The sequence below is a fragment of the Chamaea fasciata genome, unplaced genomic scaffold (assembly GCF_029207755.1).
Source record: "Chamaea fasciata isolate MVZ Bird 193981 ecotype frontalis unplaced genomic scaffold, bChaFas1.0.hap1 SCAF_3, whole genome shotgun sequence".
Classification (NCBI taxonomy): domain Eukaryota; kingdom Metazoa; phylum Chordata; class Aves; order Passeriformes; family Sylviidae; genus Chamaea; species Chamaea fasciata.
Genome location: NW_027094088.1, coordinates 49,993,391 through 50,019,429, shown reverse-complemented (window position 1 = coordinate 50,019,429; position 26,039 = coordinate 49,993,391). Strand labels below are relative to the sequence as shown.

Below are 26,039 nucleotides of genomic sequence, written 5' to 3'. Positions count from 1 at the left end.
AGCTGTTTTACAGAGCCTGTTCTTTATTGTAGTCCTTACCTTTACATCTTCGTTCTCCCAGCCACTTCGGAGGCAGTGAAAATAAGGCAGCCACCAAACTAATCCATTCCATACAGTGGATGATTTTGCAAGCTCAGCAGGATTGTATTGCCTGCAGGAACTCTCTTCTGAAATAAATCTTTTCTTCTATAAAAACTATTAGTGCATTTGCATATTTCCTTTCAGAAGCATCAAGGGAACTACGCCTGGGGAAAAAAAAGTAATAAAGGAAGAGTTTTGTTGCGGTAATAGCCTATCTGCACTGCACAGGTAAAATTTGTGCTGTTTCTTTCCCTTGCCATGATACCACTTTGCAGCTGAGCTGACCTGTTACCCTGCATGGGGAGGGACTGAGTTGGCATGTGCCAGTTCCTCTAAGAAGCTTTGGAAAAGGGGCAAACCCCTGACCCCACAGGAGAACGCTCACCCACGCAGCTTTAGTGTCCAGAGTGACTCTCCAACAGCCTCTGCAGCCACAGCTCTGTGTGTTCAAGGGTGCCAGCATGGATCCTGCAGCTGGTGGCCCTTCCCTGGTGCCATGGTGCTGTGCAGTGACATGGAACACCCTAAATCGACAGAAACTCCTTTCTCTGTAGCAGCTGCTTTTACCAATAGCTGTATTGCCACAGCAATGTCACTAAATAGAACTGGGGCAGAGGGACTCTCTCTTTGGCTCAGCATTGCTGGAATTCTGAGTGTTAGCTTTCCAAGCACAGATCTCTGCTTGGCGGGATAGAAAATAAGCCTAAAACCAACTTCTAACACTCTCCTTGGCTTGGGGAAGTGGAACATCGGACACTAATGAGCCCCAAATGTAACAAAATGCTTTCATTTAGGCTCATGTCCTACTGAATGAAGGCTTCGTCAAGGCACAAAATGCATAAATGTTTTAGTGCAGCGAATGAGAGCATTCCTGATGTGGGAAGGGTTGTGATGACTGCTCTATATTGCCACCTGGGAATCTGTGGTCACATCGCAGCCTGAGTCTTCAAAGTTTGCCAATTTATGTGCCAACACGTCGGATCAATACAAAACACAAAGAGGAGCCCCACTAAAAAATAGTCTCTGTTTTCACACCATACCTTTAATGCAGAGATGCAGCAAAGCCTTCTTGGCTGTGAAGGTCATACTTACCGTGCTTTTCGTGATGAGTATGAATCTGCACGGATCTATAACGAAACTCAAGTACAGAACAACGTGTCCTTCTTTTTGACCCTGAAACTGGCATCTGACGTTTTTTGGCTGGTGGCTGCTGGTGTGTGCCAGGCACAGAACTCTGTGTGTTGTGCCCTACCTGACCAGCGACAGGGAGACAGGCACAGGTGAAGTTTTCAGAAAGAAAAATAAAGAATGGTCTCAGAACAACACGAAAGTTCTGTCAAGACCAAAACTTGCAGATTTTGAGGAAAGGCATGACACAGATTTAGATGGGGAAAGGCTAAAATTTGGGTAGCAAATAACCCAAACTCCTTCTGCAAAATCTTCCATTGAAAAGGCAGCTATCATTTTCGTCCTCTACATCAGTTAGCTACTGCTTAGCTTCTTTCCTGAACTGCAGCATTGAATATTTGGAGCAAATATAAAAGACCTTTATGAGTATACAAGCATACTTAATCACTATTAAGTCAATTTCCCAGACAGAAAAATAAAGTGTGCTGCTTGTGTTGGATGACAGAGCTGGATTCAACATGAATCAAATTGTACTGGTTTTATCAAGCCACCAAGCTACTGCAACATCCAGGTAATCAAGAAGAGTTCAGCACTCAGAAGATTCCCCAGGACATGCCCAGATATTATCTATGCATCTATTATTAAAAAAAAAAAAAAAAAAAAAAAAAAAGTGAGCAATTTTGAAAGTCCAACCCTGTATCAGGAATCCTGGAAATGTGCTGCTGGTTTGGCAGTGATCCTTCTCTGAAGAGAAGCTCTTCAGAGACCTGCATCCCAATTTACCTAAGTTAAGCAATTTCTTCCATGGTGCCAGGCAAACACTCCCCAGCCTCTTTTCTTTTGGAAAATATTGTAAATCCCAGGGCCAAAAATGTGTGGCTCTGCACTCAGTTGTGGTGTGTTTTGTGTGCATCAGCCTTCTCATATTCAATGAAGAATCAGAATCAGTGGCCTCTTGGCCACTATGCTGAAGGAAACATAGGGGTTTTTTTCCTGTAGAATTGTGATAAGGAAAGATTTAGCTGCTTTTCATGCTTGTAATAACATATGTTGTTGGACATTTTGTCTGTGCTCCTGAATGTTCACTCACTCAAGAAGATGCATTGACAAAGGGAACCTCTCTACCCATCAGATCCCAGGTTAGCCTGTGGTTTGAGAAATAGAAGGGAAAAATCCATATTCTACCTTTTAACCAGGTGTACATGGTTTGGAATTAAACTAACCATAAAGACAAATTTGTAGTGATACTCTGAAGACAAAAAATGAACTTAACAGAATTAAGACAATTCAAGACATGAGGAGTTAGTGTGATATACACTGCAGCCATTACCTGTTTTTATCTACTGATGATACTGATCATTATTTACAGCAGCTGGTAAACCTGACTGGTTTACTACTATGGCCAGCTCCAACTCATTATTCTCTCTCATTTCAGGTAAGAAATGGTCTGTGACTTTAGAAGTTATTGCTCTTTATCAGAGAAATCCTGAATTCTGTTAAAGAATTGTTGGGATCTTCTTGTTTTGCCAGGAACAAAATCAATAGCATCTAATAAAAAAGTACTGTAATTTTGAGAACAGAGTTGATGTTGCTTTTACTTGATAAAAGACAAACTTATTAAAAAGATTAATGTACCCAGAGCAAAATCTTTTACAACTGACCAGTAAAAAAAACCGATCACAGAAGCACACAGAATAGATACAGCCATCTTTCCCCCAGCCAGCTTGTTCACTCTGCCTCTCTCCTTCATGTGCACTGCTCTTCCAGAGCCCAAATTCAAGTGCATTCACTGCAGATTCACCTCACACTTCAGCCATTGGTTTCCAATGCTGTCACTTTTGTTTTTCATGCAAGAACATTTTTCTTTTTGGAAAACTATTGCATATGCCCCATCCATCCTAATTTGTAGCTCACATATTTTCCCCATCCATCTTTGTGCCATCCTATTTACCTCTTTGAGCATTGTTTTCATGCTCTCTACCTGGGTTTTAATCTCAGGCTGCCTCTCTTCTATTCAAACACAATGTCCAGCACTGAAGTGTGATTGGCTTTCTTAAGTCTCAATCTCTAAAAAAACTGAGCCTGGCTCAATGGCAAGTTTATAGCCTTATTACTTAAAATGTTGTTACAATGGAAAGATCTCCTGGTTCTGTGTGTACAATAAATCCCCACAGGGGCAGGCACAGCCGGGTTTCAGTGCTGGCTGTCTGGCAGAGCATAGGCCCTCACTCCGGCGCCTGTTCCGTGCACAGCCCAGCTCCACAGGACACTGGTACAGCCTGGGCACAGCTCCACGAGAAGCTGGGACACGGCCAGGGCTGAGCTATATAGGGTTCTGGGATGCAGGGAGCTGGTGGGCAGAAACATGCACAAAGGTAGAAAGAAGCAATCTGGACATACAAGATCCTGCTGGTCCATCCCTTTCCTGCCCTTCTGGGAAAAGATAAAAAAAGCAGCAGAAGCCTCTGTGGCAAGTCCTCCACCTCTTGAAGAGATTTTCAGGATGGACACTGGAATAAAGATTTGGGAGATACAGCAGCAACAAAGGATGAGAAAAGAGGGTCTGTGCATGCTCATCAGCTCCTGACAAGATGGGACTGAAGTGAAAAGCATCCTGATGACCTTCAACAAGCAACTGAAGCATGAATATGGTAGCTAATTGAGAACAGAGTTGATTGCCTCCACTGCACTTAGAGACTCCAGTTAGAAAAACACAGAAGAAACCTCAAAGCAATACATGAAATTATACAGGACATAGGCAGAGAGGGTTAAGGTGTTAACCCTTCACCATGATAAGCATCAAAATGCTCAAACATTAATTTAGAGACCAGAGCTGAAGGGCTTGCATCTTTTTGCCTACAAAACTCTTCACAGCAAACAGGCAGTTTTGCAACAAACAGAATTACAAGAGGCTATTAAACACTGGCAGTAAACTATCCCTGGACATATGCAGGGGTCTGGAGGGTTGGTTAGTAAACTGTAAAATTTCCTTCATTTTCAGATGGTTCTTTGTAGGCTGCAGCAAATTTTCCCTGTGGAAGTGATGGCAAACACAAGATTAGTGATGTATGCAAATTTTTAATTTATCCTTAGAAATTCTAACTGTACCTGCCTCAAAATAAACTGTTGTCTCTTTAATTTCTTAGAGAGAAGAATGCATTTCAAAAAAGATAGCCAGCCTGGCTTTTGTTGCCCTGTTGCATGTGTGTTTGTGTGTGTGCATGTGCGCGTACGTGCACGTCCAGGAGTGCTACAGCAGGTGTTACTCAAGGATGTGTTGACACTGAAATTCCTGTTTATTCTCAAAGCCGTCATTGTGCATCAGGTTCATTTATTATCTGACAACAAGGATGGTTTCCTTCTCTAAATCAACCTGCAGGCACATTTGTGTGGAGCTCTAAGATGAATTCAGCAATAACCACCAACCACAGCCTGGTCTGGCACAACTCAGTTCCAGCCACAGGCGTATTATGTACCTTTCATCCAAAGCAAACAGGTAAAAATTAATGCTTAAGTCATCTCCTAGAGCTGCCATGCGACACAGATGGTAATACAAATACTTAACATTGTAAAATGAAATTAATATTACGTCCTTTAATAATGCAGTCATTTTATAATAGAACTATTAATAATGAGCATCAACTTGCCTTTATTAATTCTAGAGCTATAACAGTTACACCAGTGACTTAAATATGTAACCAAAAAAATCACCGCCAAGAACCACAGAAATTTTGAGCTGTACTGATGTCCCAGCACTTCAGAATCCTGTATTCCATTGTCTGTCCTTAGTCCCTCTGTCCATAACAGTATTTATAGTGTGTGGTCACATGCTGAGGAAACTTGGATGGTATAAAGGCACAAGAATAACTATAAATGAAGCAAAAATGAGCACCCTGGAGTAGCAACAATAAGAAAACCAGAAGGCTTTTGGAAAGCAGTGCATTTTATTCCCACATCTCATTCTACCATCTTCCGCTGACAATATTAAAATACCTCAGCACGAGGCAGTATTTTTATTTTATTGTGCGACATTGTCTGTTACTGAAAAACTGGATTGCATTTGCCAAATTCCCATTTTAGTTTAGGGAATTTACAGGTAAAAACAGAACACAATATAATCACATTTCGACTATACATGCAAATGTACAACATTGTAACAGCAGCCTTTTTAATAGTCAAAACTGTTTGAATTTCCACAAAATTCTACTAATAATTTAACAACAGTAAGTGGCAAAACATTTAAACTCCTCCCCAGGAAAAGGTCCCGAAACAAGAGTCCAGTGGGAGAGCTTCCTACAGCACGTGTCAAACACGGTGTGTTCACTATGGGATCTAAGACTGGCATCCAGGTGGTAAGAAGACCCACATTTTTTGTGGACAGAAAACACTGAGCACAGTGAGAACAGATCAGAATTGTGGGTTTCTCTCCAGCCATCAGTGTGATTACAATGCAGTTCAATATTGCAATGAGTTCAGTAATACAGCAACCATAAGTCATAGGCACAAACTTCTTTAGTCTAGGATGCATTTGAAAAACTAACAAAAGCCCTATTATATTAGCCAAGAAACAATAAAGAGTACTTTTACTGAAAAGATCCCATATGGAGCTTGAACAGAAGGTAAACGTATTTTGGCGTACAGCCAGTACCTCTTAAACACAAGCTATACATAACATGTGATGTACAGAGCTCCGTGCCCTGTCCCCCAGCTCAGCAGCTACAGGCTTTTAGCATAAATGTCCTTTTAGCCATCTCTTTCAAAATTCATGGGTGATGCTAGGTCAGCCAACTTCTGCAATCATTCCGAAAAAACACTGCCACAGCACCTGATGTTTCTGTCTGCATTTATTGACAAGAACCTAAAGCTCCCCCAGAGAGCAGTTTTGCAAATATTCCCTGCTGGGCAAATTGCTCACTTCAGACTGAACGCGCTGTGAGACTAATGCTGCCTGCTCGGCTGGAGAGAGCACTGGGCTAGGCACTGGTTAATTAGAGCTGTGGGAATAATTGATTTTCAGTTCAGTGGCTTAATAGATAATAATAAATAATTATTAATAACAACAATAACCATATTAAAAACAACAACAACACCAACTTGGTCCATTTTTTCAGAACACGATAACAACTTGTTTCAGTCTGTTTTCAAGGTGGCCCCAATGGCTGCAGCACCCTTTTGGGGTGACAAATACTCACAGTCAAATCTTTTCTCTGTCTAGTCTTAGCAAAGGTTCCACCCAAGTACTCCCACCTACCAAAAGGCGAAGAAACACTCAAACATTTGTTTCCACAGTCTTTCCAGTTAAACAGATGTGGGACAAAATACTAGCATATTCAGCAGAGGCCTCGCTGGAGTGTCTACATCCCACTCCCCACATGAGTGCTTGAGTGTCCAAGGGGAGAGGCAGCTCTGCCCCTCACAGCCCATGGGGACAGGGACAGTCTTGGGCACTGGGGAGCTGCTTCTACCAAAGCCATGGATACCCTCGTGCCGAACACACCGAGCATCCTGCTCTTCAAGCACTCGGCCATGGGATCTGCCGGAGGACCGGGCAGCTCCTGCTGCCTGCCCGCACTTTGTTCCACTGGACAGGGACAGCACAGGGACAGCGAGGGTGGATATGCACAAAGCCATGAACCAGAACATGGCCAGGATGCAGCAGAACTGTCCTGCAAAAGCACCCCGGGGAACTTCAAAGTTGGTGACCCCAGCCCTGCTCTCAGCCTCTGCTTATGAGAGAATGAATGGAGAGGACACCTGGGTACCAGTCCAGGCTCTGATTCATCCGACTTTAGGGTACAAGGAGGGATAACACAAGGCACACACTTTCTCCCTAAATGTTTATAGCCCTCCCAAATCCAGTCAATACATACCAACATTTCCAAACTCTTTTATTTGAGTCAAGCTAATATTCCAAATGCTACGTGTAATTAAAGCTCATAGATAAACACTTTTCTTTTGCCAATCAAAGCTTCTCAGAAGCTCAGATCTGGTTCTGCTTTCATGTACACCACCACAAGACTGAAGTATTTCTACTGAAGACACAAAGCACCCAAGGTAAACAAGGTCCAAGGCTTGGCCTGGAGGGCTTCAATTTGTCAGATAAGAGAGTGATTTTACACCAATATAACTGAAGTGGCACGACCTCTAGCTCTGTTGCAATTGTATTGACACAGAGGAGCACAAAAAGTACAGTTAATATGAGCTTATATTGTAGGAATTAGTTATATAGAGTACCTATAATTGGATGGATACAGATACAGAAGCACATTGACAGAGCCTCCAAGCGTGTTAAAATCACTAGGCTCCAGACACAATCTAAGGTAAAGGCCACTGCTGTGTCACAGGCATTGCCAAGCATCTCAATGGCACTGATGTCCCCTCATATTCCTAGCTGCTAGGCAAGAATCCTGTGACTTCCCGTTACCCAGCTCTCCCTGTGTCTGCAGCAGAGTGTCAGCACCTTAGCTGAGGTGGGTCTAAAGTGACATATTGAAAGCAGCTGAAAGCAAGCCCAAAGCATGAGCAAACTATGACCTTTTGCTTTTTGACAATGAGGTAAAGTCATCCTGAATTATTTGGATTTGTAAGCATTGATGTGGAAATGTATGCTTTGCCTTCCCCCTGTACAGAAAACCAGGCGTCTGTCCTCAAGCAATAGGTTTTCAAATTGGCTTTTTAAGGGTTTGGTAGCTCTTCATTTTCTATCAAATAATCCTTCTTTATATAATTAGCACCCCTCACCAACCTCCAAACTCCAAGATAGGCTTCTTTCAGCGAGCTTCTGTTCACTTCTTGTGTGATGGTGGATTTTCCCTGAACCGCAAGTGCCTTGGCTGATTTCTCAGTGATGTCCTTCTCTTCCTCTCCACACTGTCTCTGCCCTGTGGATGATCCTTCCACCACTGCTTCCTCAGCCCCCTTCCCCTGGGAAATTGTCTCCATGGCAAACAGAGCTTGGTCTCCAGCCTGCCTTTTCCCCTCCTCTTCTCTAGCTTCTTTGTCCAGGTCCTCATAGTTGCTCTGCCGCTTGGTCTCAACATACTTGGCCACGCAGTAAATGACAGACCCCAAGGTGTTGACCACAACACCAGCTATAAATAACTTTGTGGGCTCCACATCATTGAATGCCACCATGCCTACTGTGATGGTGGCTATGCTCTTCACCACCCCTACAAAGCTGGTGGTCACAGCCGAGTTAATGTAGGTGCAGTGAAGGGTGGTAAAGTTCATGGCACAGCTAATCAGGACACAAGCAATAAAGATGCATACCATGGCAGGGTCCTTCCACCCTGGGAAAGACCAGACATTGATGGAATCCATGCTGGCAAAGGAGCAGATGATGAGGAAAGGGGTGGCCGAAACAGCGATGGCATACTGAGCTGTCAGGGGTCCGTATTCACTATCTACACTGGTTTTCTGAATGAGAACCAGGTAGGCAGCGTGTATCAGCACAGCCAGCACGCCTGTCACATAGCCCATAGCATCCCCAGTCAGGTCACCAGCTCCTGTCACAAGAGTCACAGAGAGAAATAAGCGTAGGTGTTGCATGTGAGACAGAAAGAGAGCACTATTTTAGACTAGAGGGATATTTAGGAAATAGGCATCCTTGCACTTTCCATAACTCCTAGGATTTGTCATGCTTGTCCCATGTCTTGCCTCCCAACAAATCTCTTATCCATTTTTTTAAGCTGCAAACATATTGAATGTTTTTCAACCCCCTCTAAATCCCACAGCCAAAATCAGATCGCCTTTTCCCTTTCGTGAAGACACTGTGGAAGATTTATAGCTGACACCGCACAGTGGGATCCCTGAAGCAACAGCCTCCCTCCCGAGCCCCCTGTCAGCCTCTTTGCAGAATAAATTATACACTGTGCATGTGCTCTGTTGTCTGAGGCAGCTCCCAGTCCAGGAGTGCTGTCAGCCCACCCCACCTACACCTCGGCTGGAAAGCAACACGGGTCCTCCTGGCCCCAGAGAGCTGTATCTGACCCCTAAGCTTACCCTGCCCTTATAAAATCATACTTCCCCAGCAGGGCTGCAGTAGTACCACGGGCTTGCAGCTGGTCCCAGAACATTATATCTACCCCTGTAGATGTACCCACCCGCCGTAAGAACAAACTTCCCTCCATAAGGTTGCACCTTCCCCAGTAGGGTTGCAATAAGGTTGCACTTACTCCCACAGGTTTACACCGACCCCCACAAGGATGCACCTATCTCCAAAAGGTTGTACGGAGCCCTGCAAGAATGTACCCATCAGAGCGGGGCTGCATCCACCCCTGCAAGGCTGCACCTGCCCGCCCGTGAGGCTGCATCTGCCTCCGTGGGGCCACAGCTGTCCCCCAGGACTGCACGTCCCCCGTACCCTCGCGACTTTCTCCTGGGGCTGGCGCTGTCCTCCCGGTCCCGCGCCCGAAGCTCGGATGGAGCGGCTGCCGCTGCAGCCGTCCGTCCCGCCCCGTCCCGCCCCGTCCCCTCGGTGCGGTCGCGCTCACCGGCCAGCGCGGCGCCGCAGGTGGTGATGAGGACGGCGACGAGGACGCCGGGCGAGGGCATGCCGTCGCGGAGCACCAGGGCGCCGGTGACCAGGGTGACGAGAGGCAGGCAGCGCTTGAAGACGACGTACATGGGGAGGCTGAGGCCGCGCAGCGACCACAGTGTGAGGGTGGACTGCAGGGTGGCCAGGGCGGCCACGGCGGCGAAGGGGCGCGCCAGGCGGGGCCCGAAGGGCGGCAGCGCCGCCAGCCCCCGCCGCCGCAGCGCCTCCAGCCCCAGCGCCGCCGCCGCGCTGCTGAGGCACTGCAGCAGCGTCAGGAAGGCGAAGTGGTAGCGGGCCAGCAGGAACTTCAGCAGGATGTTCAGCGAGCCCGAGCACAGCCCGTGCGCCACCGCCACCGCGACGCCCCGCGCCCGGCCCCGCCACCGGAGCATCCTGCCCGCGCACGGCCCCGCCGCCGGGGCCCCCGGCTCTGCCGCCCGCCCGGCCACCCGCCGCGGCGGCGGCGGCGCGGGGGGACGGGGACGAGCAGAGGCAGGGGGCGGGAGGAGGCAGGACGCGCTCCCGGCAGGACAGCCACCGCCCCCGACGTGTCCCCCCCGCGCCGCCCCCAGCGTGTCTCCCCTCCTATCCGCGTCCCCTCCCCGCCCCCGGTGAGTCCCCACGCCATCCCCAGTGTCTGCGTCGCCGCTGTCGGTGTCCCCCATCCCGCCGCGCCCGCCCCCTGTGTTTCCAGGTTCGCTCCACGGTATACCCCAGCGCACTCCCGGCTCAGCGGGGATGGGAAGCCCCCGCGCTGTCCGCATGCCCTCCCGACCCCGCTCGGGTGCAGGAGGACGGGCAGCAGGAGCGAGCACCGAGGTGTTTCTGCGCTGGGAAATGCCGCGGGGCGCCCGCAGCTCCGCAGCCGAGCGCCAGCGGCCCGAAAATAACGTGGAAGGGCCGTGGGAAACCCCAAGTTCTCCCGGAGCGGGGAGTTCAGTGTAGGTCCGCGCGTTCCCAAGCAAGGAGTTCTGTTTCTCCTGCTCCCCAAAAGTATACGGCCTCCCGGGAAAAAGCATCAACCGAGCCCGCCGGCAGCATTCAGCCCAGCGCGCCCCTCCTCCCTCGGCTTATCCGAGGGAGCGCTTTCTTAGGCTGCGAACGGCTGAGGCGGGAACCGCTGCTAAGAAAAGCAGGGGGAACCGGGTTCCAGCAGAGGGAATTGCCTTGCGAAATCACCAAAAATTGGTAGCCAAATAGCTTTCAAAAGCGATGTTTTATAGCCTGGTAAAGCTTAAATAAGCTGATCGCATCTCTCGACTTTCCAGATGAAAGTTTTAACAGGAAATGGCAATAGACCATATCTACTGTAAGGAAAACTCAAAAAGACACTTCTCTCGGGCAGCCAGGAGTCCTCTCCTCCTGCAGTGTCAGGCAACACAAGGGAAGGAAAAACTATGCTTTTATTCAGAGCTGCCTTATAATCTTGAGCCTTCTTTGAACATCATCAGGATAGGCAGGGTAAAGGAGACAGGGCAAGGTTTATAAAATTAAATGAGGTACGCATTAAGAATGAGTGTCTGAAGATAAAAACTGGTAATGCAGGAAAAGAAACCATAGGTACTGGAGACCAAGTCTGGTTTCAGAACCCACTGGAGAAATGTGCCAAGACATTTACATCAGCCTCTATTTGGACTCACCCCATGCAACACAATTTAAAGCAAACTGTGGATCACCTTGACAGTGTTTGCACATGGGAGGAAAAAACCTGCCAAGTAAGTGCAGATGGAAAAAAATCAGACTGTGCTTTCTGGAAACACTGTAGTAATTTGGACTATGCCTGAGTGTATCCTCTGGCAGAAACAATTTTGTCACCTCACCAGTGAAAGTATCACTAGAGAAGTGAATCTCTGACATTGCAGAGTATCAGGCTGCAAAACTGCTTTGGGGGCGAACTATTTCCTTGACTGGAACAGAAAAACAAATGTATCAGAAACAAACATTTTAGTAGACTATTTCACTTGTAAGGAATGTAGAATGATCATCCTAGTCCAGCTGTCTGACCAGTTCAGGGCTGACCAGAAATTAAATCATGCTGTTAAGGGCATTCTCCAAATGCTTCTTAAAACCACCACACAGACAAAGTTGGGATATTGACCACCTCTCTAGGAAGGCTGTTCCAGTGCTGAATGCCTGCTTGGTAAAGAAATGCTTTTGAATGTCCAGTCTAAACCTCCTCTGGTGCATCTTTGAAGCATTCCCAGGCATCTTATAACTTGAGTTCCAAGGGGAAGAGATCAGCACTTCCCTAACCACTTGCCCTCCTTGGGAAGCATCAGAAAGTGATGATGTTTCTTCTCAGTCTCCTTTGCTCTGAACTAGACAAGCCCAAAGCCCTCAGCCTCTCCTCACAGGACATGCCTTCCAGCCCCTTCACCAGCTTTGAGGTACGCTTCTCAATGCACTGAAGGACCTTCACATCCTCCTTAAATTGTGAGGCCCAGAAATGAATGGAGAACTCAAGGAGAGGCTGCACCAATACTCAGTTTGGAAAGTCAAGTGCTCAAGTACCAAATCCTATATTTTGGAACTCACCTGTGCTGTAAGGGCAGCTTCTCTTGCAACATCTCTCGTGATACTCCAAATTTTGTCTATAGACAGGAAAGGGAGGTGGAGAGGAAGCTGTTGTCTCTTGCCAAGCCACCTCTTTCTCAACATGGATTGAGGCTAGGTTCAGTAGTTTCTCACTGCCTCTCCAGCACTTCACAGTCACACAAAGTGTTCTCCTGCTCTTCACTGGAGAGGAATTGAATAAAGCAACAGGGAGACATCATCAGATGTGACACTGCAGTGAAGGTACTTCCCCCACACTGGCTGTTCACGTGTCCAGAGGGAACAGTGGCTGCTCAGTTCATACATGAACTCTGTTAAGAGTTTTGGCCTGGCAGTGGGGCAAATCATAGCAATGAATGGCTCTGTAGTTCCTTACCCTAAGGAGATGATTATGATCCCTTAACTCTCATCCTTTAGAGGAAACTATGCTCAGTTCTGCATTTCACCTAGCTACAATGACACAGGTGAGAGGAAAACAAAAACTGCAGCAAATCGGTGTCCTCTTAAGGACATAGATTTTTTATAATGGCTTCTTGGATGAAAATAGTAAAGATCTCCATAAAATGTTAAATGGAAAATTTGCTTTAATTAGAGTTCAATGGAACCATGAGGGCTATCAGGGAAGAATTGTGTATCCTTTCGCCATCTCATGACCCTGAGCACAGCTGAGCAGTATTACTGAAAGACATGGTACACCCTGCTTATGCAGCAAAATTTGAGGCCAGCACTGTATTTGGCTAGAAAAAAGAGATCACTTCATCACTGACACATACTCTGCACAAGCAGACACAAAGAATATTTTAAAATAGCTCTCCTTTATGAAAATGAAGCTGACGGGACACACAGCTAGGAAAAGCTGTATAAAGTATGGTCTCTACTTATGCACAGTACAGGGGAAAATGTGACTGTCATTCAGTATTCATACATGAAGTAAACCATGATTATGATACTCTTCTTAGAAGATACTCTTAGTATCTTTCACTGCATTTACTTTTTGAACAACATTTCTTAATTGGGGAAGTGAACACAAGAGTATAGCCAAAGATACTGTGTGCAATTAATTTAATAGCATTATAGAACAACAAATCCACGCCTTTAGAACTTGATTAATCAATATGTTTCTTGAACCAAAGAGAAACCCAGACTTATATAAAACAAAATCTTTCACAGGAGCAAGTTTGAAAGTAGAACATATTACATCTTTTAGACTGTTGTTGTTAACTGTTTCAGTAGATGAACAAAAAAGTTTGGAAGCTAGTATTTTGGTCATAAAATAAGAAGTATTTCTTCAAAACAACTATTGCAAATATTCCCTGAGAATTAAGAATCAGCAACAACTATTGCCAAACTGTTTTTTTCTGTTACAGTGCAGAAATGTTACAGCATATTCTCACCATTCAAAGATCACACAGAAAGATTAAAGGCCACAGTTTTTATTTACTATGTGCATCTTCTGGATGTGCTCATCTTTTGAGAGAATTAAATCCGGATAATGGCAACTCTTGGTACTGAAGCTAACCAGGACATGAGGGGAGAGAAGGCAGTTGAGGAAAGATTTAATCCATGTGCTGAGTGTGCATGTTCAGAATTCCTAATTTTTCCCCTTCCATTAGGTTTTCTAAATTTTCCCTTTCAACTGACAGGCTATGGTAGCATTCTGGAATAACCCACTCTCTCTGTACCCTCAGAAACATGGATATAAAATACACACCTGCCACCAAAATGCTCCACTCAGACAAGCAACTTGTAATCGAAGCAGAAAAGGGAGATAAAACAGAAGAGTGGAGGAACTATTGAAGTTGAAATAATCAATTTTAATGCCTAAAATTAGATTTTATGGCCCATGGTACTGCTGAAAGCTGCATGCAGCGCAGCTTTATTTTGCATTATTCCTCAGCACAGAGAATTAAAGTGCAGTAAACGTTTGGGATTTGGTACAGCACACTGTCATTTAAAAAAAAAAATCTATTTTTGTTATTAATTCAGCTCAAAAAGATGTCAGTCTGGGGACAGTTTGCATTTGTCCAAGAAAAATAAAGATCCAACTGGGATCCAAATTATCATGCTGTAGAAAAGAAGTTTCTTCCTGTCCCGCCCTATATACCACACCAGTATATCCCCATGGCTACCTGTTAGTTCTCTGGCTCTTTCTCCAAGGTAGAACAATCATTCTTTCCTTGCAACTTGCAGGCCTTAGCTCAGCTGAATTCTTTCCTTCATTGCTTCAAAGCATCCAGCAGATCTGGCAGTGTCTGCTATTGGCTGATCTATGAGTGCTGCAACCCAGAAGGGTAGAGCACTTATTAACAGCACACTATGAAAACCTGACCAGAGATCTGCAAAGACCCAATCTGCAAAAAGTCTTTTAATGGTAGTGGTAGTTGAGATGGGATAACAGCAGAAAGGAGACTGTTTTAAGAAGGTAAAAAAAATGGCTAGCAGGAAACCAGGAGAGAAGGCTAACATATACCAATGAGTGCTGCAGTACTATGACAGTTTGATCTTAAAGCACTATCCAGAGGTGTTTGGAGAAACATAACATCTGAACATCTCTACTTGCCCCAGAAAACTTAGATGGAAGTACCAGCATACAGGCTGAGGGGTCAAACTGGGAATGCAAAGTATTCAACATACCTAGAACATGTTGTGCATACTGTAGTGACTGCAATAGTTTGGCCATGCTGGATCTGCTATGCTTAGATCATGCAATTAATCTGCATGTATATAGGCTAGCTGGTCTGGACATCAGTTCTCACTTTGGCCAGGCTGTCAGAGGTCCAGAAACACTGGATATATGGCCACATTCCTCTTCTATTTCTTGGAAGAACTTTTTAAGTGAAAATAGAAAACAAGTCTAATAGAAGAGATGGTTTCCCCATCTCTAAATCTTGAGAACTGTGATCCAATTAGTTTTGTAGGTATTTCACTTTTTCATAACCACTTTCTCTCTTATCAGAGTATCTTTCTACATAACTTCATCAACTGTTTTACTCAAAGAGATCTAAAGGAAAAATATATGAAAATAATCTTTACCATCTCTGTGAAGCGGCAATCAAAAAGGTCAAACAAATCAGCTGGCTATAAACTATGACATTACTGTCGATCAAGAGTAAATGCATCATATTGCAGAAGAAAATAATGCAATGTGACTCACAGCAAAACATAAATGCATCTGGGTGATACAAACTTCAGTTGACATTACAGTACTTTACAGTAAAAAGCCTTTATTTGCTTTTCCTTTCCTTTCTTTTCCTTTCTTTTCTTTTCTACAGCGACATCTCAAAATACACTGCCAGTTACTTTTAATCTTTATAAGGAACAAGAAGATTCAGGCCTCTGCTCTCATCATTAGCCAGAAAGATCACAAATTCATATTGGTTATTCAGCTCTGAAGACACCACTGATATCTGCTATGGCCACTCTTCAGCCACTGAGTAGCTGTGGAACATTTTGCTAGTTCAAGTGCTACCTGTACAGTAAACCAAGCCCTAAAGTCTCCACATGTTCAAGAGCACAACACTCCATTCAAGCAGTTTTACTTATAAAGAGACACTGAGATTAGTGACACTGTTGACACTTTAGCACAAGTCTGGTTGTGGGGGAAGAGAGAAAGGCTCCTGGCGTGTCAGATCATCTTCTCTTCTAAACAGGAACTGCCAGACACGATGGAGTGTAGATCTTGACTAGTTCATCCCAAGCACAGTCCACCACCTACAAAGCAAACAATCTATTTAGATCCTTCACAAATGTCATTTTTACAAAAAACACAGGGAACTTATTGCATACTGTGGATTTAATACCAGTTGGTACTCTGACTTACAATACTTCGAAATTATACAGTAACTAAATGCGTTTTGGTTTGGGATTTTTATTTTAAACTTTAACTTCACTGAGAAACGTGAAAATTAACAACATCCTGTTTTTCATACTCCCCATTAGGAAAGCAAGGAAACCTTTGGGTTTCAACCAATTGTTCCAAATAGGCAAAAGAATGTAACTGAAAATTAAATTAAGGAAGGACACAGAAAAGTCCAGACCCTGCCATGTTTCTTCTCTTTTTAAAGTCCTAGCATCCTTTTACCATAGTATCTAAACATTTCATGGCCAGATCTGAACAACCTTCTTATACTTGCAGATACAGAAATTTGTTATAGACATTTTCCTAATGTCTAGGGCTGAGGAATGAAAAACCAAAAAAGTTCAACAAAATTATACAGGAAGTTTCCTGAAGAATTAAGCCAGAATTTCAGTCTCACACTTGATAAGCTAGGAGCTTACTGTCTATTGTTGAGAAGAGAGATGTGTATTTGCTGAGCATTGGGATTTGGAGGCCATGGTGTTGCTTCAAGCACTACCTAGACCCCCACTAGTCCAATAAGAAGTGGTGCCACTTGTGGCAAAGGCATCTTATAAATACAGTAACTGATTAGAGTATAATTGAAACTTTCCTGAATTCAATGTCCCAAGCTCTATCCTAGATGAAGGCTTGAACTTAAAACCAGAAAACTAGGGGGTTAACCTAAGTCTATAGTGTTTAAAGATTTAAATAATTAACAAGATCATAAGGAAAAAGACTATAGAACACTTTAGGTTTGAAAATTAATTGAAAATGTACTTTAGAGTCTGTAACAAAGTGCAAGGGTTAACCACACTGACAATTACTCAAGAAGATGTGGAGCATCTTCTTTTGAATATATATACCATATATATTCAAAAATATTGTGAGAGACAATAACTAAGGCAAACAGAAGAAGAAAGAGGAAAGCTAAAGAGAAAAAGCTGATGAGGTCCACAAATAAACGTAAGCCAGTCTGGCTGAAACCATATTGCATTATCTTTACAATGTCATTTCCAGTTGGGATCACAAAAGATACAGTATTGGATCCTCTGCACAACAAGCTTCCTTCTGCTGCAGACTGCAATTCCTGTTCTTTTCTAGAGCCAGAATGAACAGCTGCACACTAAAAATTTGGAAATCCAACTACAGTATTTGATTTCAGACTATAATTAGCCCATTTTGTGTTTACTATACTGCACTATTATTCATTTTTATTGCTTCCTTAGCTGGTTCTACTTAGTTATTTGAAGTGCTTTCCATATACATCTAAATGGGTCAAAAAAACTCTTGACAATATGTCTGTCTATTCATACGACATAATAGAGCTTTCTGTAGCACAATGTTCTGCTGCATTGCAGTCTCTCAAATCATACCAAAAAGAAAATTTGAGTTTTCCACTAAATACTGTGTCGAAGCTGGCAATCACATAAACTGCAGGTTTTCTACTATTCTCCACAGCTACAGATCAATGTTCCATAGGCAATACTTCATATTTTTGCAAAGAAACAAGAAACAAAAATAACATTTGGAAAAAATCCCATGGGAATTCCCACCTGTTATCAATGCAATTAGCATCCCTGAAATCACCTCTGAACAAATATAGTTACAGAAGCATTTAATCTAGCAACACTAAAAATAAACAGGGGATATTAAAAGAGTTTGAAAAGGATCACCTGTAATAAGTCGCCCAACTCATTGATTTTATGATACCACATGAAAGGAGAAAACATAGCCAGCCAACAAGAGGAAAACAAAAGCTACAGTAAGTAACAGTGAATCAAGCAGCAGGAAGCCTATAATGGAATACTGATACCAGAAACCTTGATGAAAATACACACGTGAAGTACAGCAAACAGGTATCTATGGGAAACTGGGACACTGCAGCATGGTAGAACATTAGAAATGAAATAGCATTTCCATTTCTCCATATTTTCTCCAAAATACAGCCAAGACTGTCAGAGAAAGGGGGCAACTGTAAGCTACGAGTGCAGCAGCCAGCATTCATTGATGGAGAGTGCAATGGTGCCCCTTTGCATTAGCTCAGACTGTCACTGCCTGAAATGCCACTGCCACAAACAACTAAGAGGAATCCTAAGATAAAAAGAAGGACTTGTTCATGCAGCAACTGCATCAGTTTACAAAATGTCATCTCCTTGCATCTTGCGTTTATCTTGTGACCTGTCTTATACAGTGGTCTTACAACAGTTGTGTGCCTTTCCCCAGAAAAGGAGAACATGGGATACTGAATGTGAGCGCTTTAAAAGTACTGAGAAATATCTCATGTGACATATGACCATTTTTAATACACACTTCATAGCATTTTGGCCTTTTTTAAAAAATAAACTAAATGCTACTTAATTTAAATATTAAAACAGAAATTTCATTGGAAGGCTCATCCAACACATTACAGTAAATAAATATAGCATACAAAAAGGAGAAAGTTCCTAGAGCTTATATTGTGACCAATAAGATAATGTTACTGAGAGGTAAAGAAAATCCTCCTGTGGTGGGATGAAGACAAAGAAAAACTAAAAATTACTTGCACACCTGATAAAAGTCCTTGCCATTAGAAGAATGAAGGGATGAAAGTTTTCCTCCTGCAAAAAATGTCTGCTTTCTTGGGGACAAATTTTACTCTGAGATTCAAAAAAATCTCACTGATTTTAGTGTTTAGAGGGTGCATGGTTCTTTTTTTCAAACTGACATGCCAGCAGAGCAGAGGACAGTTTATTTCAGTTATAAAGAAATGTATAAATTGCAATATCCTTATAATACTGACTATTTTGTATGGCATATTTTGTATGTCATGCAACTTTCATTATTGTTTATGAATACTCTTGTAGTACATTCTATAGAATGCAGTTTTACTATGAATGTAGTTTAACTTTTAACTATTAAACTGCAGGAAAAAGCAGAATTAGAGCTTAATTGTAAAACAAGAATATTTTCTGTTGCACTGACTGGTAAACTACATCAAGAAATAACACAAATTGTTGTGTTATTAGAAGCATTCTAAGCCTGGTAAATTTCATTGTAACTAAAGCTACATGGAACAAAGGCAGCCTAACAAAATTACATTTATGATTTGTCTTTAATACTTTTATTTCAGTAGAAAAATTGCAGTACCAGCATATATGCTAAAGGTACTATACTGTTATTACTGCAGAATAAATATCATGCAAATTTATCTGCTAGCAAAGATACAAAAACAAGTACAAAAAATGGGGATCACTGTATTTCTCTTCAAGTAAAGCCAAAAAGCAAGAAACAAATAAAAAACTGCAATCATCCCAGAAAACTAATTGCTTGACTAGAAAATCATAGTTCAACTCAGCTAAAACAGCTATCCTGTATTTTATTGAAATGTTTATCCTTGTCCCAGACTATAACAATGTTTTCCACCAACTGATTTAATACTGACATCCATTCATTTATCAGAGCCATTTCCATTGACTCACTAACTGATTTACTCCCTTGACAGGCCCTCTGTTTCCTATTCATCACAATCATCTTGCCTTGCAATAGACTTAGACCTTTTCTAGCACCCGAGGGCAATCCACTCAGTCTAGTGCAATTACCTGCATGACATTCTGCCTCTTTACTGTCCAGAAGAAGCAAGAGAACAAGAGAAAATTCCCAAGTCAGCCACTAACTTTTTTATTCAGTACTTGAAGACACAATAAATCTGCAAGCCCTAATCAAGATTAAATATATTCAAAAGAACAACTAAAAATTTAAGAGTTCAATTACTCTTTATGAAAGGGTTTAATCAGGACGAAGGACAGCCCTCTCTAGATTAGTATCTCCAGAGCTATCTTGGTGCCACTGAGTTTCCAGAGTGCTCATAATGAATCACGTGATAATACATAAATGCGCCTGAGAGAGACCCATTTCTCAGCTTCTCCTCATCCCATTTTCAAATGAGACCTGTCTTTCATTTTTTTCTGTAGAAGAGTCAGCAGAAAAAAAATTCAGTTCTTGACTCCCATTAGTTGTATTTCCCTTCCTCTTTTAGTTTCTTATCTTCTGTGCCTTCTCAAACAGAATTTATTGGTCTATTTTTATCATTATTACATATTTTTGAGGGATCCTGAACATCCTCTAAGCTTGCGGGATGGAGATTAATTGAAGATAAAGCAAGCTATTATGTTTGCTACTCATCAAATTATTTTCACAGGTTGAAACTAATTGGTCAAGTGCATAATGGATCATGCATGAGTTTCAATCCATTCAATACTTATTTTCTAGAAAATTTGGACCACTATTGTGGCCTGTTTGGTTAGCAGTTGCCAGAGTGAACTGCATGATGCCAACCTTTACATGAGAGTGGAAGTGATGTGAGTTTACAAATGAAACTTTTTATTTTCAATGTGCAGTAACACCAATATTGTTTTTAATTTACTTTTGAAGAAACACACCTTGATTTAAATATTATTTCCAGTAAAGACAAAATGAAACAAACCCCAAAGCAGAACTTCTTACAAAGATCTAGGTTCAAACTAGAGTTATTAGAAACAGATGCTCCAAATGCTGCTTTAAAAATTCGGTTTTTTCTTAAGGAAAAAAGAGATCAAAGACTTGAGGGGCATTATTTTTCACACCATAAAGATATGTCACAAAGAACTGATCTAAGATGCTGAGAGCTGTCTCATCATTTGTTCTGTTGCTCTGACATGGGCAATGGGAAGGTGACTTGGAAGTCATGCCACACATTCCTAAATGCAAGACTTCCAAGTGTGCTTTCATCAGTAAGTGGTAAAGAAAATGGAGATCTGAGTTGCAGGGTAGAAAAAAAATCCTTGAAATCTCCAGAGATTTGGTAGCAATTCCTCTGAACTCTAAAAATTAGGAGGAAGACATCACCTCAGTCTTCCAGGAACTGATTTAACTGGTAAGTCAATTTTAAGTTCTGTAGAAGGTACACTGGAACTGCAAAAAGCCTTTCTGTGCTGATAATGACCTTGGTGACTCCAAATGCAGTCAATTTACATCAGTGAAACTGTTTCCTAATGACCCTATCCGACCTTCAAATTCATCCTTCAGCTCAGAGTTAAGTTCAGTTCCTTCCTTTTGGGATATAATCACAAATAATCATAAGCCAAACAGTATTTTCAGTAACAGCTGCAAAATCCTGCTGTCTTCCACTGAGCTTCAGTAGTGCAATTTACTGGGACTTCTCAAACATTTACTGGTCATGCAGGAGAGTAACAGAATCCACTACACGAAGTAAAAGATGGAGCTCACAGAAGTAGCAAGTATTTGTAAGCCATTGCACCAAATAAAATGCACAAGCAACACATTTAATGAGTAAGAAAGAACTGTCTCCCATCCTTCCCAGTACTTGGGTATCAAAATTGATTTTCCTCTCCAAACACTTGCAGCTTTTATAAAATTGTGAGGCCTGACAGAAACCTTTCCAAACACCAAGAAACTTTTGCTGATAATGGAAAATAGTGACCATTACTTATGAGTGCCTAGCTTTGACTTACACAGTGAAAGTTTAATTTTCACAGTTTGGGAAAGACATACAGTAAGCACCAGTAATAAATATCCCCTTCTTTTAGTCCCTCCAACTCAGTAAGGTGTTCAGATTGGTTTAACACTTGCAGCTGGTGAAATCTGGTATTTTCTGGAAAAAATCCACTCTGAAATTAGGTAAGTAGGCTCTTTTTATCTCAAAGAATCAAAGAAACTGCATCACTTTAGTAGCATCCTAGAGAAGGACCATAAGGAGAGATTAAAGTAAAGTACAGATAGTGTTATAATTATAGCAGTGGGAGAGCCACAACAGCTGGATGGAAGCTATCAGATCCTTAGTAATTAGGTGTAAAAGATAAGAGCAAGCCAACAAAAGAAAAAAGCAGAGAATGTCTGTTTTTCTGTACATTTCCACAAGATATAACTCCACTTTTATATGTTTCTGGGCCTCTTGAACACCCACAATTAATTTAAATGAACAGCAAAATACATAGCCAAACAGCCTTACTAAAAACATCATCTACATTTATATTTGGCTATACTGCTTAAGCCAACTTCTGCAGCCCCTCCTGTCCCTTTCTGCTTCCTGTGTTGGCACAGCTAATGCAGCGCACTGCAAAAGCTGCACAAAGAAGACAAGGAGCAGAACAGACCTGCACACCAAAACTTGACAATGATCAAAAATTTCCCCATAAACCTGCATGAATTTAGAACTAGATTTCAAGTTACCTTCAGGGCATGCAGGTCAAGTGGATATATAGTTTGGCCATGGCTTCCCTCCAGCTATTAAGAAATGACAGCTTTAAAATTTTAGTGATGCAGGACATCATCAGTTTCATGGGCTCAACAGACCACCACAGGCACCTCTTCTCAGCTCTACCATTGCCTACCACAAGGAAGGAGCAGACTGGCTTGGCAGAACATGCTGGTGAGACTCTGCAGCTTTAAGAAGGAGACAGTGGAAGTTCAGGAAGGCCAAATCACAAGGCCAGCGTAACAAAGAGCACAAGAGCTGCAGGTACCACACTGGTACCATCACTGTGTCCACAATATGGGGTGTGTCAAGGTTTAATCCCTGCCAGCAACTGAGTACCATGCTGCTGCTCACTCACCCCAACCCCACCAGGTGGGATGGGAAGGAGAAATGGGAAAAAAGGAGGTGCAGTCAGGTTAGAGAAAATAAGTTTTCTCCCAAACTTGTCAACAGAAATAGCTATTGACACAGACAGCTGCCCTTTCATAGTGCTAATTATGATCCAAACACAAACAATCACAGTAGAAGCAACCCCTAAGTGGTCACTATTTGTGTTGTACACAAGTTATTCTAAAACCTAGACTTCAGCATGCCTTTAGGTAACAGATGATTTAGAATTAGAGAACTGACACTTGGTTCATTCTCATTTGGAGCTGAACAGTTTTAATTTCCAAAGGGAGCACCTCAGCACTGTACCTTGTGAAGTCCTGTTCAGATCTGGCATGACACAGATGTCTAAAGTGCTTTTCACGTATCAAGTGCTCTAAGCCACTCTGCCACTTGCCATCACTTCCACTGAAAATTATGTATCCTTGCAGTTTAGGAATATAATTTTTCATAGCACAGAAGTATAGAGAAATTGAAAGATTCCTCTCCTGTTCCCATTAGATACTTAATCCTGATCTCAGCAGCACAGAATCAGTGGAAATCAGTAGTTTATACTTTCCACTGGCTGCTTTACAGAGTTCAGAACAGACGTGAGGTGTAGCTAAAAAAGATTTTCAGACAAAATTCAGAGTGTCAGGTTTTTTTACATTCGTGTTAGACAAAATTGTTTTTGTACTGCAACAGTAATGGCTGGGTATCTTTTTGTCCATGATTTAAAGAAATTCATGATACATATGTATTTTCTATTCCTTATATACTTATGGAAATAATTTCAGAATCAAGATAAGAAGAGACTGTTTACAGGATCTGTACTTTTATCTACGTTATTAATGAATTGCCTGATGATGTTTAAAATGAATTCATGACTCCCATATGGCATTTAACCTACAACAGAAGAAAAAGACTGCTTTTAAATAAAGTTGCAGAAGTAACACCAAAGGAAGTTGCCTACAGCATGTAAACATGAATGTAAACACAGCAAAATCGCAGGAAGAGATGGCTTAAAGGAGTATGATATTTTTATTTATCAGAACATTCACAGATCACATGCAGGGAAAGTAAGTATCAGGAGAGAAGTATGAAATCCAGTGAGCTACAGAGCACAACTCCACTGCATGGTCTAGCATTACCAGCACCAAGCAAGGAATAGTTTATAGCTGATTACCATTTTTTAATCCCTACATATATCCTATATCTATCTAGTGTGTAAAGAAGGAAGCAAACTTTAGTTGTTTCTCTTATCCCTAAACTTAGGAAAGAACTATCTGGTTTTAAAAAATGCATACTCTTAAGGTTGCTGACAGGGTAAATAGATTTGCTCAGTTCTTAATACTACACACCATCACAAATTTAAAAGATTTTTGGTGCTTAGGGTCTTGCCACTCTTCTCATGTGTGCCTAGGCTACTTTGGCTGAAACCTGGAGTTGGGAGTATTTTCTCCTGGAAAACCTGCCTGGCAAACACATCAGCACTTGCAGTTTAATAGAGCAATACCCTGAATATCATGAGGATAATTTCTGTTAATGCTTTGCACTGCAAAATGCATTTTTCTATGCACCTGAAAGTTTGCTTGTTGTCTCAAATTTCTATGAATCTGACGCTAACATTACAGTGGAAAAAACACCCTTAAACCAGACATCTGATTTTTAGAATTCCAAGCTTTCAAAAAACACCTACTTTACATAGAGGTAGATAATCCAAAATAGATACTAGAATATTTAATTAAGCACAAAGGAATTTACTGTTTCATCTAGCTAATACTAGTGGGTCTCTTCACATTCCTTATGACCAGATAGTTTTCCACATGTTCCCTCCCTTAGCCCAAGAAACACCTTGTCTGTATGTACCTACTCTCTGCCTGTGTGTTCTGTTCAAAGATCAATTAGTCCCACAGGAATGTCTTGTAATTCCTTGATTACTAGCTACTTAATCACAATATCTATTCTGAGCAGTTTCAATAGTGCAGATAATTTTTTTCTTGACATGTAAAAAATACTACAAAAACGCTGAAGTTCATTGTGCAAAGCCAAAGAAAACATAATCTGTCTAGACAACAAAAGATATCATTAAGAACGAAAGCAAAGGTTAATGACCAGAATGGTACTTAATTTGAGTATAAATTAATAGCTTGTCCATTATAAATAAAATACCCTGCATTCTCCCTGGATCCTTCTCCTCTTTCTCCCTGGAGGAGAGAAGCAGTTCGAATCTGAAGTTGTAACTCCTTATAAAGCACACAGTGAAAATTACAAATCATGCAAATAAATAGAGAAAACAAATAATGGAGCTCATCATCAGATTGATAAAGAACAGGCATAAAGACAACCTACATATTGGGAACAGCAGCATAAAATTCAAGCAAATAATCTTTGTTGGATGGATGTAGAAGCCAGGGAAAGATTCCAAGTGCTCATACTGGAAGCAACTATTCAGCAAGTGTTCATAGAATCATAGAGTGGTTTGGGCTGGAAGGGACTTTAAAGATCATCTCGTTCAACCCCCCCCAATATGCACAAGGACACCTTTCACTAGACCAGGTTATCTGGCCTTGAACACTTCCATCGACAACTCTGGGTAACCTGTTCCAGTGTCTCATCACCCTCACAGTAAAGAATTTCTTCCTTATACCTACCAATGATGTCTCTGTTTGAAGCCATTACCCCATGGTCCTATCACTACATGTCCTTGCAAAAAGTTCCTCTCCAGCTCTCTCGGAGGATCCCCTTACATACTGGAAGGCTGCTACAAGGTTTCCCAGGAACCTTGTCTTTTCCAGGCTGAACAACCCCAACTTTCTCAGCTTGTCTTTGTATGAGAGATGTTTGAGCTTTCTGATCATCTTCATGGCCTTTCTCCGGACTCGTTCCAACAGGCCCACGTCCTACTCAGAGCTGAACAAAGTATAGTCAGGGTGGTGTCTCATGGGTTTTGCTTGAAAAATGGGGGTTATGTTTCCCTTGCATTCACCCTTTAACTTACTGTGAGTTTAATTTTATGACAGATTTTTAACCTTCTTAAAAAAAAAAAAATCACAATTTGCATTTCTGTGATATCCAACCCTCAGAATACATTAAATCAACTCAATGGAAAAAAAAAACCAGAGGAATATCAAAGCTGTTGCAAATGCCAAACTTCTGTCTGGAATGCACATTGGCACTCAGTAAGTACGGATATGTATCCCAGATTTACAGATTTTGTGCACTAAGACCAACGTCAGACTTGTAGAATTTCTGCGTGGAAAAAAAGATACCCGAATGCACAAATGTCCTAGTGTTGATGGGTA

At 42.1% G+C, this 26,039-nt stretch overlaps 2 protein-coding genes across 2 annotated transcripts in view; both read right to left on the bottom strand.

The window, feature by feature from the left end:
- Positions 1-7,070: 7,070 nt before the first annotated feature.
- On the bottom strand, positions 7,071-10,137 carry SLC35D3 (solute carrier family 35 member D3). Its single transcript, XM_066180455.1, has 2 exons — positions 9,702-10,137; positions 7,071-8,714 (listed from the first exon to the last, which is right to left on the bottom strand). The coding sequence occupies exons 1-2, from the start codon at positions 10,135-10,137 to the stop codon at positions 7,885-7,887; spliced, it is 1,266 nt and encodes a 421-aa protein (XP_066036552.1). The 3' UTR covers positions 7,071-7,884.
- A 3,206-nt stretch (positions 10,138-13,343) lies between these two features.
- PEX7 (peroxisomal biogenesis factor 7) overlaps positions 13,344-26,039 on the bottom strand; it is a 42,474-nt gene continuing 29,778 nt past the window's right edge. The window contains exon 10 of the mRNA XM_066178946.1: positions 13,344-16,009. Coding sequence (XP_066035043.1) covers positions 15,941-16,009 — 69 coding nt within the window. The 3' untranslated portion in view covers positions 13,344-15,940. The remainder of the gene's footprint in view (positions 16,010-26,039) is intronic.